The sequence below is a fragment of the Somniosus microcephalus genome, chromosome 15, assembly GCF_052327205.1.
Source record: "Somniosus microcephalus isolate GS21.2 chromosome 15, FLI_Smic_1.0, whole genome shotgun sequence".
In the NCBI taxonomy this organism is placed as follows: domain Eukaryota; kingdom Metazoa; phylum Chordata; class Chondrichthyes; order Squaliformes; family Somniosidae; genus Somniosus; species Somniosus microcephalus.
The window spans coordinates 113,860,921-113,877,694 of NC_141001.1; the positions used below are offsets into that span (position 1 = coordinate 113,860,921).

The 16,774-nt window shown below is 48.3% G+C and overlaps 1 protein-coding gene across 5 annotated transcripts in view; it reads right to left on the minus strand.

The window, feature by feature from the left end:
* mapk8ip1b (mitogen-activated protein kinase 8 interacting protein 1b) overlaps positions 1-16,774 on the minus strand; it is a 267,584-nt gene that overhangs the window by 191,190 nt on the left and 59,620 nt on the right. For 2 of the 5 annotated variants that reach the window (XM_086008308.1, XM_086008306.1), the window contains exon 1: positions 12,461-13,019. The exons of the other annotated variants lie outside the window; for them this stretch is intronic. In XM_086008308.1, the coding sequence (XP_085864434.1) occupies positions 12,461-12,463 (3 nt within the window). In that variant the 5' untranslated portion in view covers positions 12,464-13,019. Of the gene's footprint in view, positions 1-12,460; positions 13,020-16,774 lie in introns of those variants that run through there. 5 annotated transcript variants of the gene reach the window in all.

The following is a 16,774-nucleotide window of genomic DNA, read 5'->3' on the forward strand; positions in this document are numbered from 1 at the left end:
GAGCGGCCGATAGCTTTTGCTTCACGCTCATTGAACTCAGCTGAGCGTAACTATGCCCAGATCGACAGGGAAGCACTCAGCCTGGTAAGGGGAGTGAAGAAATTCAACCATTACCTACACGGGCAAAAATTTACCTTGTTGACTGACCATCAACCCCTCGTCTCCATATTCAACCCTAAAAAGGGCGTTCCCATTATGACAGCACAAAGGCTACAGAGGTGGTCCCTTTTCCTAGGGGCACACCGATATGACATAGAATACAAAGGATCAAAACAGCATGGAAATGCTGACGGTTTATCGCGCCTACCGTTGCCAACGGTAGAAGAGGCACCTACAGTGGACCCAGTGGAGATGTTCCACGCAACCATAGTGGAATGTCTACCAGTAACAAATTCTGCCATTGAAAAGGAAACGAGAAATGACCCGACTCTCTCTCGAGTCTACGATTTGACGGTGAAGGGATGGCCAGCACATGGCGAACCACTGTTGCCAGCATTCTCGCAAAGAAGAGAACAGCTGTCAGTGTGCCGAGGAACCTTGATGTGTGGATCCAGAGTGGTGATTCCACCCAAACTCCAGGATAAAGTGCTAAAGGAGCTTCACGAGGGGCATCTGGGTGGAGTGAAAATGAAGAACCTAGCCAGAGCATTTGTGTGGTGGCCAGGTATCGATGGAGACATCAAAGAAATGACCAAGAGCTGTCTAGGATATCAGAAGGTCCAAAACGCCCCACCACAAGCCCCTCTACATTCATGGGAGTGGCCCTCATCTTCATGGCAAAGGGTACACATCGCCTTTGCTGGTCCATTTATGGACTCAATGTTCTTAATCACGGTTGATGCACACTCCAAGTGGCCGGAGGTAATAAAGATGTCCTCCACCACCACGGAAAAAACCATCACAGTATTAAGGACCACATTTGCCAGGAATGGGCTGCCTGAACAGATCTGTTCTGATAATGGACCACAATTTGTGTCCGAAGAATTCAGAAAGTTCTTAAAAAACAATGGGGTTAAGCACTATACATCCACCCCATACCATCCCGCCACCAATGGATTGGCTGAAAGGTTTGTCCAGACCTTCAAGAAGGCCATAAAGGCTATGGGTAATGAAGGCATTAATCTACAGCATAAGGTAGATAACTTCTTGTTTGCCTACAGGAATGCAACACATATGGTTACAAACCAAACTCCCGCCATGTTGTTTTTCAATAGAAGACTAAGATGCCGGCTGGAGTTGATCAAGCCAAACATCAGAAGGGACGTAGAGAACCGGCAATTTCAAGGCATGAATGAAAGGCCAACTAGAACCTTCCAGATAGGTTAACAAGTTTTGGCCCGGGACTACCGTACCGAGAAATGGCAGCCTGGAACTATTCGCACACGACTAGGACCACTGATGTATACCGTGGACATTGGAGAAAGCATAATAAGGTGCCATGCTGACCAGATCATAGAGTCATCCGAAAAGGGACAACCTACACCACCACTCTATACACCTAATGATGAAGTAGAGATACCCATAGTATCTACCTCCGATCCGGTGATACTGGAACCAGATGAACCCGACACTGGCATTCAAGCCGAATCGACCTTGCCAAAAGAACCTACTACACCACCGAAAACTACTACACCACCGAGGCGTTATCCGGACCGAGTCAGGAAGCCTCCAGAGAGATTGACTTATAATTGATTAACTGCAGCAAATGTTTAGATTATTGTTCTTGTACACGTTAATAACAATTACTTAAAATGTTATGCACTGGTTATCTAAAAGGGGAGGGATTGTGGTGTATGTGCCTTTAAGAACCCCTGTGTGCTGTAATGCCGGTAGTGGCCACTCGGGCTATATAAGCCTGTATAGTGTCTTGTATCTGTTAGTTCACCTCCAGACTTTGTCCAGTAAACACCTGTAAACCAACTCCTGCATTCCGTGTCTTCATTAACACACGGATACAACAGGGGGTAATATATCAGCATGGATAGAGAATTGGCTAACTAACAGAAAGCAGAGAGTCAGGATAAATGGGTCATTTTCCGGTTGGCAAATGGTAACTAGTGGGGTGCCACAGGGATCGGTGCTGGGGCCTCAACTATTTACAATCTACATTAATGACTTGAATGAAGGGACCGAGTGTAATGTAGCCAGGTTTGTGGATGATACAAAGATGGGTGGGAAAGCAAGTTGTGCAGAGGACTCAAAGAATCCGCAAAGGGATACAGACAGGCTAAGTGAGTGGGCAAACATTTGGCAGATGGAGTATAATGTGGGAAAGTGCGAGGTTATCCACTTTGGCAGGAAAAATAAAAAAGCAAATTATTTAAATGGAGAGATTACAAAATGCTACAGTTTAGAGGGACCTGGGGTCCTTGTGCATGAAACACAAAAAGTTAGCATGCAGGTACAGCAAGTAACCAAAAAGGCAAATGGAATGTTGGCCTTTGTTTCAAGGGGGTTGGAGTATAAAAGCAGGGAAGTCCTGCTACAACTGAACAGGGCGCTGGTGAGACCACACCTTGAGTACTGCGTACAGTTTTGGTCTCCTTATTTAAGGAAGGATATACTTGCATTGGAGGCAGTTCAGAGACGATTCACACGGTTGATTCCTGAGATGAAGGGGTTTGACTTATGAAGAAAGGTTGAGCAGGCTGGGCCTATACTCATTGGAATTTAGAAGAATGAGAGGTGATCTTATTGAAACATATAAGATACTGAGGGGGCTCGACAAGGTAGATGCAGAGAGGATGTTTCCCCTCATGGGGAAATCTGGAACTCGGGGGCATAGTTTCAGAATAAAGGGTCGCCCTTTAAAAACTGAGATGAGGAGGAATTTCTTCGCTCAGAGGGTCGTAAATCTGTGGAATTCTCTGCCCCAGAGAGCTGTGGAGGCTGGGTCATTAAATACATTTAAGGTGGAGATAGACATATTTTTGCAAGATAAGGGAGTGAAGGGTTATGGGGAGCGGGCGGGGAAGTGGCTTTGAGCCCAAGATCAGCCATGATCTTATTGAATGGCGGAGCAGGCTCGAGGGGCCAAGTGGCCTATTCCTGCTCCTATTTCTTATTTTCGCTATAAAATAGACTCTGTTCACTGTAAAATAGACTCTGTTCGCTGTGAGTCCTGCCGTAAGTCCCGCCCCAGCTGCCCACTCGCTGGCCGGCACAGTGGTGTCAAGAGACACTCTGACCCTTGAGTGGGGCTTGAACCTACAACCGTCTGACTCAGATGAGAATGTTACCGCTGGGTCAATAACTGAATGTTTTGCTGAAGCATCCTCGCAAAACTAGCTCCTCAAAACTGACGTAAACTCTCATCAAAATGCTCTTCCTGCTTGCTGCGAACTGCATCCATTTTGTCTGGTCATAAATATTAACGAAGATTAAATATTAATAGCAGACCCATTTTTTTTGCCACTCACATAATTCCAAACAACAGACCAACATTCAGGATAATCTCGAGGAACATTCAGCACCAGGAAGAAACTAGTTTTCGATGTGATGCAGTAGGAACGATCACATGAAGCCGAGGTAATTGTGCAAAAAAGCACTCAAGTGGAGTTTCGCTGGATGGCCACCAGCACTGACCTCTGGATGCAGTAATATCCGTGACAGCGACAATTTCAATTTCTCGCTCCTCAAGCACTTCAGGAATAAGAACTGACGAGGAGCCTGTGAGGTTTAATCAGCCTCAGCTCTCCAAGGGCACCAAGTGCTCAGCTTTATTTTTAAATGTTCACATTTCATGAATATCCAAGTCAATAGGATAGCAGGACTATTCAAACCCAGCAGAAATTTGTTGTCTTTGAAGTCGATTCAGGTGCCAGCCGTGGCTCAGTGGGCAGCACTCTCTCTCACCTCCAAGTCAGAAGGTCACGGGTTCAAGTCCCCACTCCCGAGACTGGAGCACAAAAATCTAAGCTGACACTCCCAGTGCAGGAAACATAGAAGATATGAGCAGGAGTAGGCCATTCGGCCCCTCAAGCCCGCTCCGCCATTGAATGAGATCATGGCTGATCATCCAAACTCAGTACCCGGTCCCTGCTTTCTCCCCATATCCCTTGATCCCTTCAGCTTTAAGAGATATATTTAACTCCTTCTTGAATATATTTAATGAATTGGCCTCAACTGCCTTCTGTGGTAGAGAATTCCACAGGTTCACCACTCTCTGGGTGAAGAAATTCCTCCTCATCTCAGTCCTAAATGGCTTACCACTTATCCTTAGACTGTGACCCCTGGTTCTGGACTCCCCGATCATCGGGAACAGCCTTCCTGCATCTAGTCTGTCTATTCCTGTGCTGCACTGTCGGAGTTGCCGTCTTTCAAATGCGACGATAAACCGAGGACCCCGTCTGCCCTCTCGGGTGGACGTAAAAGATCCCCTGGCACTATTTTGAAGAAGAGCAGGGGAGTTCTCCAGTTGATATTTATCCCTCAATCAACATCACTAAAAACAGATGATCTGGTCATTATCACATTGCTGTCTGTGGGAGCTTGCTGTGCGCAAAATTGGCTGCCACGTTTCCTACATCGCAACAGTGACCGCACTTCAAAAAAGTACTTCATTGTCTGTGGAGCGCTTTGGGAAATCCTGAGCTTGTGAAAGATCTAACTAAATGCAAGTTCCTTCTTTCTTTCAGTGATCCACAATGTGAAAACCTTGATTTTCACATACTACACACTGCAAGCTCCACCTGCACTGTATGTATGTGAGGCACATCGCCTCAAGATTATTGTTCAGCTCCACCGAACAGAATCTGCAACCTTTGCTTTCTTAGGTAATTATTCCATGTAAATGAATAGATAAGGGGGGGTGAATATTGTGTGCCCCCATTCACATAACTGCCAGCAACTGATTACTGTTCAATACAGCCATGCTTTGCTGACCTTGAGGCTTTAGGAGATTGCGTTGGGCCGTTCTCCTTTACCTACTGGCAGCTCAGTTCGGATCTAACTCAGACTGACGGGGTTGAAAGCTGGTTCCATGTCGGTCATAGAGTCATAATGGCACAGAAGGAGGCCATTTGACCCATCGAGTCCGTGCCGGCTCTCTGCAGAGCAATCCAGTCAGTCCCTTTGCCCCGCTCTATCCCCGTAGTTTATTTCCCTCAAGTGCCTATCCAGTCTCCCCTTGAAAACATGGAGTATAGATTCCTGAAGCCTGAGCTGGCTCCAGGTGGTGAAACCCCTCTTCTCCGCAACTTGGTGGAGTCACGTTTACCTTGGGTCTAGGAGTCTGCCCCTTGGCTACATAAACGATGGGCGCCAACTCATGGATATCTGGCTCCTGGTATCCGAATTAGATCAACATCAAAGCAGCTGAACTGCTTGTGGTATTTTTTCCCGCTGTGCTTACAAAGCTGGATACGCACTGTAGAAGCTGCATCACCGTGTCAGTCGTGGCTCAGTGGGTCACACTCTTGCCTCTGAGTCAGAAGGTTTTCTGTTCAAGTCCCACTCCAGGGGCTTGAGCACAAAACTCTAGGCTGACACTCTCACGCCAGTACTGAGGGAGCGCTGCACTGTCGGAGGGGCAGTACTGGGCGAGTGCTGCACTGTCAGAGGGCCAGTACTGAGGGAGCGCTGCACTGTCGGAGGGGCAGTACTGAGGGAGCGCTGCACTGTCGGAGGGGCAGTACTGGGCGAGTGCTGCACTGTCAGAGGGCCAGTACTGAGGGAGCGCTGCACTGTCGGATTGGCCGTACTGAGGGAGCGCTGCACTGTCGGAGGGGCAGTACTGAGGGAGCGCTGCACTGTCGGAGGGGCAGTACTGAGGGAGCGCTGCACTGTCGGAGGGGCAGTACTGAGGGAGCGCTGCACTGTCGGAGGGGCAGTACTGAGGAAGCGTTGCACTGTCGGAGGTGCCGTCTTTCAGATGAGATGTTAAACCGAGGACCCATCTGCTCTCTCAGGTGGACATAAACAATCCCACGGCACTATTTTGAAGAGGAGCAGGGGAGTTCTCCCCGGTGTCCTGGGCCAATATTTATCCCTCCATCAACATCACTAAAAAACAGATTATCCGATCATTATCACATTGCTGTTTGTGGGAGCCTGCTGTGCACAGATTAGCTGCCGCGTTTCCTACATTACAACAGTGACTCCACTTCAAAAAGTACTTCATTGGCTGTAAAGTGCTTGGGACGTTCTGAAGTCATGAAAGGCGCTATAGAAATGCAAGTCTTTCTTCCTTTAACACTGCGACACACCGTGATTTATTTAAGCATCTATCTTTCTATCTAAAATGAATTGCCTTTTTTTCCAAGTTGGACGGAGAGACCATCTGCGTGAAAACAAGGATTAAGCATCACATGACTGCAGGCAGCACTGACCTATGAGCCCCTTTCCACAAGCACTTACAAGTCAAATGATTAACGCTCATAATTTTCTTTGCAAGTCAGTGTTAATTCCATTATACCCGGTGTTGCATTCAATTATATCGGAAGTAAATGGAGGCCCTGGCACTAGAAGGCTGCAGTTACACGATCACTTTCATGGTGGCGCAAAGTGCTTTCGTTCTAACCCGTGGGCTCAGCTCCAGATCTAGCCCGTGGGCTCAGCTCCAGATCTAATCCCCGCCAACTCGGCACAAGCTGCGAGACCACCTTGCGTAAGCGGTCTCGGACCACTTGGACTTCAAGCCAGGTGCAGCACGATGACAAAACCACAAAGTTACAACAGTGCCCCGCGAGTGCTTTGCACCCGTGTCAGCCGTGGCTCAGTGGGCGGCACTCGTACTACTGGGTCAGAAGGTTGTGGGTTCAAGTCCCCACTCCAGAGACTTGAACACAAAATTCTAGAGCTGACACTCCCAGTGCTGCACTGTCGGAGGTGCTGTCTTTCAGATGAGACGTTAAACCGAGGCCCCGTCTGCTCTCTCAGATGGCCGTAAAAGATCCCAGGGCCACTCTTTCGAAGAAGAGCAGGGGGAGTCCCATTCAATATTGATCCCTCAATCAACATCAGTGAAACAGATTGTCTGCTCATTATCACGTTACTGTGGGAGCTTGCTGTACACAAATTGGCTGCTGCGTTTCCTACAACAGTGACTGCACTTCAAAAAGTACTTCACTGGCTGTAAAGCAATTTGGGACGTCCTGAGGTCATGAACAGCACTCTACAAGAGCAAGTCTTTCTTCCTTTGGTGCGGAGGGGCACTGATCCTGCCCATTACTTTAAAAACGAATTGCTCGGGGAGCACAGCTCCGCGCACGCCTCCAAACACACAGGTGCAGAGCTCTGTCATCACTGAGCTCCGTGTGATGCCAGTCAAGCAGTATAACTCCGGTCCAAGAAAAGGTGCACTCCATCCCCATGAACAAACGCCAGCGTAAATCGCTCCGCCTCGCGGGAGCTGTAGGGATAGAACTTAAAGGTCGTCTGTTATGTTACTTAGTCTCTCTAAATAAAATAAAATGCGCGTGTCATAATAAAAGTACATTTTTTTTGTACGCATGCACTTCCTTTGCATTGCCCATTACTTCTGCTGTCACAGTTTTGTGTCACACCGATCTGTTAGGCTGAAGAACTACTGTCACCCTATAATAGACAGTCAATAACATACATTTACCAGATAGGTAAGAGAGAGAGACCATGTGCAATTGCACGAGATCCATTACTTTATATTCAAAATAAATCTTGCAACCTAGTGCATATCCGTCACATCTCGGATAGGTACTGAGGCACAGTGGTTATGTTACTGGACTGGACTAATGATCCGGGGACACGGCAGCTGGGGAATTTAATTTCAATTAATTAAGTAAAAATCTGGAATAAAAAGCTAGTATCAGCAATGGTGAGCATGAAACTATCGGATTTTCGTGAAAACCCATCTGGTTCACTAATGTCCTTTAGGGAAGGAAATCTGCCGTCCTTACCCGGTCTGGCCTATAGGTGACTCCAGACCCACAGCAACGTGGTTGACTCCTAACTGCCCTCTGAAATGGCCGAGCAAGACACTCAGTTGTATAAGGCGGCTCACCACCACCTTCTCGAGGGCGATTAGGGATGGGCAATAAATGCCGGCCTTGCCGACGATGCCCACATCCCAGTAAACGAACAAAAAAAATCTCAGATGTCACACTTTGTTACAGATGCAAAGCAATCTTCAATAATTATAAAAAGAAAGCCAGTTATTTCCTGCTGGTTGTTTCTGATCATGGGCCGGGCTGCCTGTGGAGGCTTGACAGGTACTGCCAATTCCGGGACAGTCTCGGGGCCTTTTGTTCGGGTGCGAGTCTGGGCCCCAAAAATGGGCCCAGACTAATTTCTACCCCGACAACACTGTTTAAAAAGGGAATCTGGTTAAGTATTTTAAAAAAGGAGAATATAAGAGGGTAAAAGGAAAGGGCAGGGAAAGAGGAGCAGTCAGTTCCAGCGGAAGAGCTAGCACCAGCAGAACAACTTGCACTTATATAGCGCCTTTGGTTAAACGTCCCAAGGCGCTTCACAGGAGCAATTATCGGTCTTGGCGATGTGGAGGATATGGGGCTGGAGGCTCAGTTCAGGGTCAAACAGGGCGGTAAGGTTGTGAACGGTCTGGTTCAGCCTCAGACAGTTGCCAGGGAGAGGGATGGAGTTGGTGGCCGGGGAACAGAGTTTGTGGCAGGGACAGAGGACAATGGCTTCGGTCTCAGTTGCGCTCAGTTGGTAGCTGTTCTGAGTCAGAAGGTTGTGGGTTCAAGTCTCACTCCAGGGACTTGCGGTGTCCTGGGGCCAATATTGCTCCCTCAACCAACATAACAAAAACAGATTATCTGGTCATTTTCACATTGCTGTTTGTGGGAGCTTGCTGTGCGCAATATGGCTGCCGCGTTTCCCACATTACAACAGTGACTCCACTTCAAAAAGTACTTCATTGGCTGTAAAGCACTTTGGGACGTCTTGTGGTCGTGAAAGGCGCTACAGTCTATAATTGCAAGACTTTCTTTCTTTTCCCAATATTTAATTGCAGGAAAGTTCTACTCACCCAATACTGAATGTTGGGCAAGCAGGGTGACAAATCAGAGGCAGCGGAGGGGTTGAGAGAAGTGGTGGTGAGGCAGAGCTGGGTGTCGTCAGCATAGGTGCAATGGGCTGAATGGCCTCATTCTACCACAAAGTATCTTGAAGCTCAGTAAGAGGAATGGGGACAAGAAAGCCTTCAGTTTGCACAGCAAGTGCTGCCAATTATAGTTAACGTTGGGATGCAGTTGCACAGATCACAAGCCCTGCTAGCGCCAATGAGCCCAGCTCGGAGTGAAGCTCTGCTCATGGGCCAGCATGGCGGCAACACACTGCCACAATAGATGACCGCCAAAGGTCCTCTGCCACCGACAGGCACAGAGAGAGATAGAGAGAGAGAGAGAAAGAGAAACACCCAGAAGGAGGAGAGGGAAGACTGCAGTCAGGGAGTGGTGGAGACAGAGATGCACTTCCTCACAGCTTGTGGAAAATATCAGGGCATAAGGGGGAATTTCTACCCAAAATTCATAAAAATATGCCCTGAATTCAAAAATTTGAATGACGACCAAAAACTCCCATACCTATTAGGGGAACAGAGAAATTGCGTAACCTTAGCGGCAAACTATGTTACAGCTTGCTATAAGCAGAGGGACAACCATTAAATCTAAGAAAAGAGTTTATACATATTATACTAGCTGGGGAGCCCCGCGTTGCGAGGGCAATTTTGGGGCGCTTGGTCTCCCTGCCCCTGTGTGTCCCCCCTCTCCCTGTCATGTCCTCTCCCTCCCCTCCCCTCCTCTCCCTCCCCTCCACTCCTCTCCCTCCCCTCCTCTGTCTCCCTCCCTCCCCTCCCGTCTCCCTCCCCTCGCCTGTCTCCCTCCCCTCGCCCACCCCTCCCCTCTGTCCCTCTCTCCGGCCCCTCCCCCTGCCTAGCGCCTGAGGTCCGGAGCTGAGGTCCCCCGCGTATCGCGCGGCTGATGGACGGCCGCTGTGGGCGGGCGGCGCATGCGCGGTCAGTGCGGGCGGCGCGAGCCCCCTGCGATTTCCCGAGGCTCTCCCCCCCCCCCCCCCCGCGATTTCCCGAGGCTCTCCCCCACCCCCCCCGCGATTTCCCGAGGCTCTCCCCCCCCCACCCCCCCCCCGCGATTTCCCGAGGCTCTCCCCCCCCCCCGCGATTGCCCGAGGCTCTCCCCCCCCCCCCGCGATTTCCCGAGGCTCTCCCCCCCCCCCGATTTCCCGAGGCTCTCCCCCCCCCCCCCGCGATTTCCCGAGGCTCTCCCCCCCCCCGCGATTTCCCGAGGCTCTCCCCCCCCCCGCGATTTCCCGAGGCTCTCCCCCCCCCTATTAAATTGTTATTTAATTCCCTAACACATCATTAAAATATTTACCTTAGTTCCCTACCACACAGAAAGTGTGGGGGAAAAAATTGTGAAAAATCAAGATGGCGGCCACTCACCTCGGTTCAGAAGGATAAGGCCCGCCCGCCCACACACGCACCGATTGGTCGACCGGTCAGGTCACCGAAGCGTAGGATTGGTCAATCGTCGAGTCACTCGACACTCAACTGTAGAATGGCACGCGCCCGTCCGATTGGTCGACCTCGACGTCACACGGTCGCTAATGAGATGCTAATGAGCGGAACGCTAAACGTTTTTTGGATACCGCGGGCGGGATTTTTGTCCGGCCGAAACGTAAATACGCCTATGACCGGTCCGGAATCGCAAGCTTTCTTTTGAGGCGACGCGCGCGTCGGTACGCTCTCTAACTTTCAAACGTATAGAGAACAGACAGACAGACATCGGGACAGACAGAAGAGCCGCTTTAAATATATATAGATGAGTGTATATTTATACACACAGGGATATATCTGTTTATACACTGTATGGATAGATCTGCGTTTATGTGTTCAACCATAAATGTTTTTTTTCGGTGCTTTGGCAACATAAGATGTACCTTGTCATGCCAATAAAGCAATTTGAATTGAAATTGCGAGAGAGAAAGAGAGGGAGAGCAAGAGAGCGAGAGAGAGAGAGAGAGAGAGAGAGAGAGAGAGAGAGAGAGAGAGAGAGAAGAAACACCCAGAAGGAGAGGGAAGACTGCGATAAACAGTGAAACAGTGGGAGAGGTGCAGGATAGAGAGGGAAGGTACGAAGGCAGTGAAATCCATGCTGGACATCAGTTAATTCTTCTGGTCTGGGATTAAAGGACCCATTTCACACCTCCCTTGCTGCCCAAGCCTTGCTACTGAAGATGTGGGCAAAGCTCATCCTGGAGCACATCTGTTGTGTACAGCAGAGGTAGCTCAATAGATCGATAACTCGATGGCGCCTCAGTCCGCGTAATGCTGGCTTGTTTCAACAAGGACTAAATCATTTGCTGAATGGGGAACATATCGATTTGAAGCAGCCTAATTTACACAGGGCCGCCAACGCTGTAATTCATTATTTCACAAAAAACTTACATTTAATGTAAGGGGATCCAGACAGAGCAGAGATAGAGAGAAACTGTTCCCACTGGCGGAAGGGTCGAGAACCAGAGGACACCGATTTAAGGTGATTGGCAGAAGAACCAGAGGCGACAGGAGGAAAATCTTTCTTACGCAGCGAGTGGTTAGGATCTGGAATGCGCCGCCTGAGAGGGTGGTGGAGGGGGATTTAATCGCGGCTTTCAAAAGGGAATTGGACAAGTGCCTGAAGGAAAAAATTTTGATGGGCTACGGGGAAAGGGCGGGGGGGTGGAGGGGGGGGGAAGTGGGACCAGCTGAAGTGCTCTTACAGAGAGCCGGCACGGGCTCAAGGGGCCGAATGGCCTCCTACTATGCTGTAACCATCCTATGATTCTATGGTTAATACCGCAGCGTCCGAATAACACGTTTCATGGCTTAATTTAGGAGAGCGGTGACTGTTATGCAGACAAGGGGATTACAAATTCGACCATACATTACAGATTAATACTGGGCACCTAACTCAAAGTACACCGAGGTTTCGGCTGTATTTAAAGAGCAAGGCGTTCCTTCCCATGACAAGTACGAAAATACATGCTAATTTAAAAAAAAAAAAACAATTAAACATTTTTTTTTGAAAACAATGAAAACACCTGCTTTCATGAGGTAGAGCGGGAAAGGCAGTTTAGCACAACGATACCTGCCGGTTGTAGGTCTGCAATGTAAAAGAGGGACCAAATGGATTCCAGGAACGTTCTCAGGAAAACAACATGCCTCACAATGAGAAAAATCCCTTTGATATAATTCTCTGATTTAGCATTCCTTGCAATCCTGTTTTTAAAAAAAAAAACATTTCATACAATGCATAAAACAATCTTTTGTCAAGAGACAGGGGGGGGGGGGGGGTGAAAAAAAAAATCAGGCAGAGTCCAGCTTGCATTGAGAAATAAATCTCACGCTCTCGAGGTAAAGGTGGACTCGAGTATCTCAAAATAAATCAGCCTCAGTCGAGACCAAACAACCACTGACTTGCAAACCTCCCACACAATCTTATACTGGATTTGCGAGACTTCCTACCATTCTTCCCAGTGATCTTCAATCCAGTTCTCCTCATCAGAGTCCATTTTGGAAGGGGGAGACATTTACCAGCCACTTCATCCAAGGCGTCTTCTTACATGTCCGCATAAAAAACGTTTTCAACAGATACACGCGAAGATTGCACTTTCCTCAGTGCCCTCCTCGGGTCATATCTAACCCACTGCCCAAGAGAATCTGCCCTTCATTGCACAAGAAGCCAGGGAAAAAAGAAGCAATTATGCTATTAGCCTCCCTATATAACCAGCATGAAACAGGAAATGCAGGCTGCTCCTGCTCACACGGTCTGGAGACAAAGCTATCCTCATTCATTATTAACAGCTTAAATCAATAAGTTTCATTTTCCAAGCACTTGTTTTCTCTCTCTCTCTCTCTCTCCCCATACCGCTGCAGTCTGGGAGATCCTGTTACTCTAATCAATGATCCAGCGCTGCATGAATCTGCATTCCCTGTCCCAGACACTGCTCACAGCGAAGCACAGTGCCAGAGAGCAAAGACAAAAGCAATCTGTGGGTGACCTGCGTCGGACCACACACACACCGGGCATTCTGCTCGCAAGTCATGTCCACAATGTCGTCCCATGCCAAAATCGTCCAATGGAGTTGAGAGAAGTCCCTTATTAAACGGGCTGAGTTTCAGCACTTTAAATCTCCCTCCTTCACGGACTGTCATCTAGGTGTCAGCCGTGGCTCAGTGGGTAGCACCTCCTTGCGCCGGCGAGTCAGAAGGTCGTGGGGTCGTAGTCCCGCTCCAGAGACTCGAGCGCAAAAATCCAGGCTGACACTGCCGGTGCAGTGCCGCGCTGTCGGAGGTGCCGTCAGGCATTGAACCGAGGCCGCGCTCAGGTCCCACGGGCGCTATTCGAAGAGGAGCAGGGGGGAGTTCTCCCCAGTGTTCTGACCAACATTTATCCCTCAACCAACACCATCAACACAGTTTAATTGGTCATTTATCTCATTGCTGATTTGGGATCTTGCTGTGCACATATCTGGGTGCCGCAGTTCTCTGTTACAACAGGGGCTGCACTTCAATAATGTACTTCATTGGCTGTAAAGCACTTTGGGTCACGAAAGGCGCTATATAAATGCAAGTTCTTTCTTCTATTATATGACGTACCTTGCTGTTCTTGTAAAACAGCGTAACATCTGACTTAACAGGAGCCGGGGGGGGGGGGGGGGGGGGGGGGCTGGTGGGGGACAAAATCTGTTCAATCTTAGAATCATAGAAATTTACAGCACAGAAGGAGGCCATTCGGCCCATCGTGTCCGTGCCGGCCGACAAAGAGCTCTCCAGCCTAATCCCACTTTCCAGCTCTTGGTCCGTAGCCCTGTAGGTTACGGCACTTCAAGTGCATATCCAAGTACTTTGTAAATGCGATGAGAGTTTCTGCCTCTACCACCCTTTCAGGCAGTGAGTTCCAGGCCCCCACCACCCTCTGGGTGAAAAAAGTTCTCCTCAACTCCCCTCTAAACCTCCGACTAATTACTTTAAATCTATGCCCCCTGGTTATTGACCCTTCTGCCAAGGGAAATAGGTCCTTTCTATCCACTCTTATCTAGGCCCCTCATAATTTTATACACCTCAATTAAATCTCCCCTCAATTTCCTCTGTTCCAAAGAGAACAACCCCAGCCTATCCGATCTTTCCTCATAGCTAAAATTCCCCAGCCCAGGCAACATCCTTGTAAATCTCCTCTGCACCCTCTCTGGTGCAATCACATCCTTCCTGTAATGCGGTGACCAGAACTGTACGCAGTATTCTAGCTACGGCCTAACTAAGGTTTTATACAGGTCAAGCATAACTTCCCTGCTCTTATATCTTATGCCTCAGCTAATAAAGGCAAGTATCCCGTATGCCTTCTTAACCACCTTATCTACCTGTCCTGCTACCATCAGAGATCTGTGAACATGCACTCCAAGGTCCCTCTGATCTTCTGCACTTCACTGGGAACCCCACCGGAAACAGCCTTCTAGTCACAAAAACACCCTTCGACCATTACCCTTTGTTTCCTGCCTCCGAGCCAATTTTGGATCCAGCTTGCCACTTTGCCTTGCTTTTACTTTCGTGGCCAGTCTGCCATGCGGGACCTTATCAAAAGCCTTGCTAAAATCCATATACACTACATCAGGCGCGCTACCCTTATCGACCCTCCTTGTTACCTCCTCAAAAAATTCAATCAACTTAGTCAGACACGACCTTCCCCTGACAAATCCATGCTGACTGTCCCCGATTAATCCACGTCTTTCTAAATGAAGATTTATCCTGTCCCTCAGAAATTTTTCCAATAATTTTCCCACCACCGAGGTTAGGCTGTGGGCCTGTAATTACTCGGTCTATCCTTTTCTCCCTTTTTACACACACAGTCTCTACCATTTACAGCGAGCTCGTTGTTGTCAACACGATTTGCCCGCTCTACGTGGGGTATGTTGTAAACGAGAAATGTAAAAAGAGTACTTTGGATAGGGTAGACATAGAGAAGATGTTTCCACTTATGGAAGACTCCAACACTAAGGGCCATCAATAGAAGATAGTTGTCTTGTTTTGCACACTTTGTACAAAAGTAATAAATTGCAGGACAACGGAGTATTACAGTTTAACTCTTTTAATAAGCATTAGGTCTGATCTTACTCATAGCAGCACCATGGGGAAAGCCTGGCATTAGGACCCCTAGCCTGGGTCTTCAAAACAATAGTAGTCCTTACAGATGCCTGCAGGCCAATGACAACTCAGCATGTGATCACATCACATGTGAATATAATAGGTATTCCTTACAGATGCCTGCGGGCCAATGATAATTCAATATGCAAATGTTCCATCCCCTTCCTTTTAAAAGAAAAATGTTATGCATTACTTTTAAACCTTTCTTCTACATAATGTTCTCGGTAGCATAAACATATAAGTAAACTCAGCATTTAACTAGCACTGAAAACATCTCAACGTTTCAATAACGATGTACAGTTTTTTTTAGGGCAGCGATCCGTCTACACCCTTTGACAGTTCACAAGTCAAGGATAACTCTAGGCTTGACCTCTCGTCCCGACCTTCTGTGGTATGGAACTGAAAATGCTCCTGAATCGGTCAACAATTCAGGTTCAGGTTAGTATGATGTGTTTTGTGTATTGCTCTGTTCATCACACTGTTGAACTGATCCTCTCGTCGGAATGACGGTGTTGTTCCTTGGTGTTCAGGAGGTGCCTGCGATTGCGACGGTACACCTGTCCTTCTGGGGTGCGGACGTGATACGATCGCTCAGTGTCAGCTGGCTGGATGACGACTGCTGGCTTCCAGTAGTCATGCTCCTGGATTCTGACGGATTCTCCATTGTGCAGCGGCGGCAGTAGTCTAGCTGACCTGTCATAGTGTCTCTTTTGGTGTTGCTGTCTCTGTACACGTTTTGCATGCACTTGCTTGCAGCTGACGACCTCTGGCTGCAGCTGCTGGTTGGTGCTTGGAAGGATTGAGCGAAGTCTGCAGCACATCAACAGCTGTGCTGGTGACTTGAAGTCGTCAACCGGAGTGTTGCAGTACTCAAGGAGACTAATGTAGGGGTCTCTTTTGTCCGCTTTGGCTTTGTCCATGAGTGTTTTTGCAATCTGGACAGTTTTTTTTTTAGCAAGGCCATTACTTTGAGGGTAATGTGGGCTTGATGTGACATGTGTGAAATCCCATGCCTTGGCAAACAACTCAAACTCTTTTGGTTTGTATTGGGGGCCACTGTCTGAGACTAAAGTCTCTACCATGCCATGCCTGGCAAAGGCTGCCTTTAGCTTGTGGATTACAGCTGCAGATGTGGTGCTGTGAAGCTTGTCCAGTTCAAAAAATCTGCTGTAGTAATCAACAGTCACTATGTAGTCCTCATTGTTCCATGTGAACAGATCCGTTGCCGCGACCTGCCAGGGCCTGTCTGGGATACGGTGAGGTATCATGGGCTCTTTGACATTTGATGGGCGGCGTTCTAGACAAATGGAACATTTTCCGACAATGTCCTCAATGAGTTTGCACATTCCGTGCCAAAACATAATGTCACGTGCTCTTTGTTTGCATTTTTCCATGCCCACATGTCCAGCATGAATTTTTGTCAACATCTCTTCTCTGAGACTGGTAGGAATGATGATTTTCTCCCCTTTGAAGACGATTCTGTTGATTTGTGACAGTTCGTCTCTGTGGTTCCAGAATTCAGATATGCTCTGAGGGCATTTCCTCCTTTCCTCAGGCCATCCTTCATGTATGACTTTGCTCAGCAGTGTGAGTTGTGCATCTTCCTCTGTTCCTGCTCGGATCTCCTTCAGTTTTGAG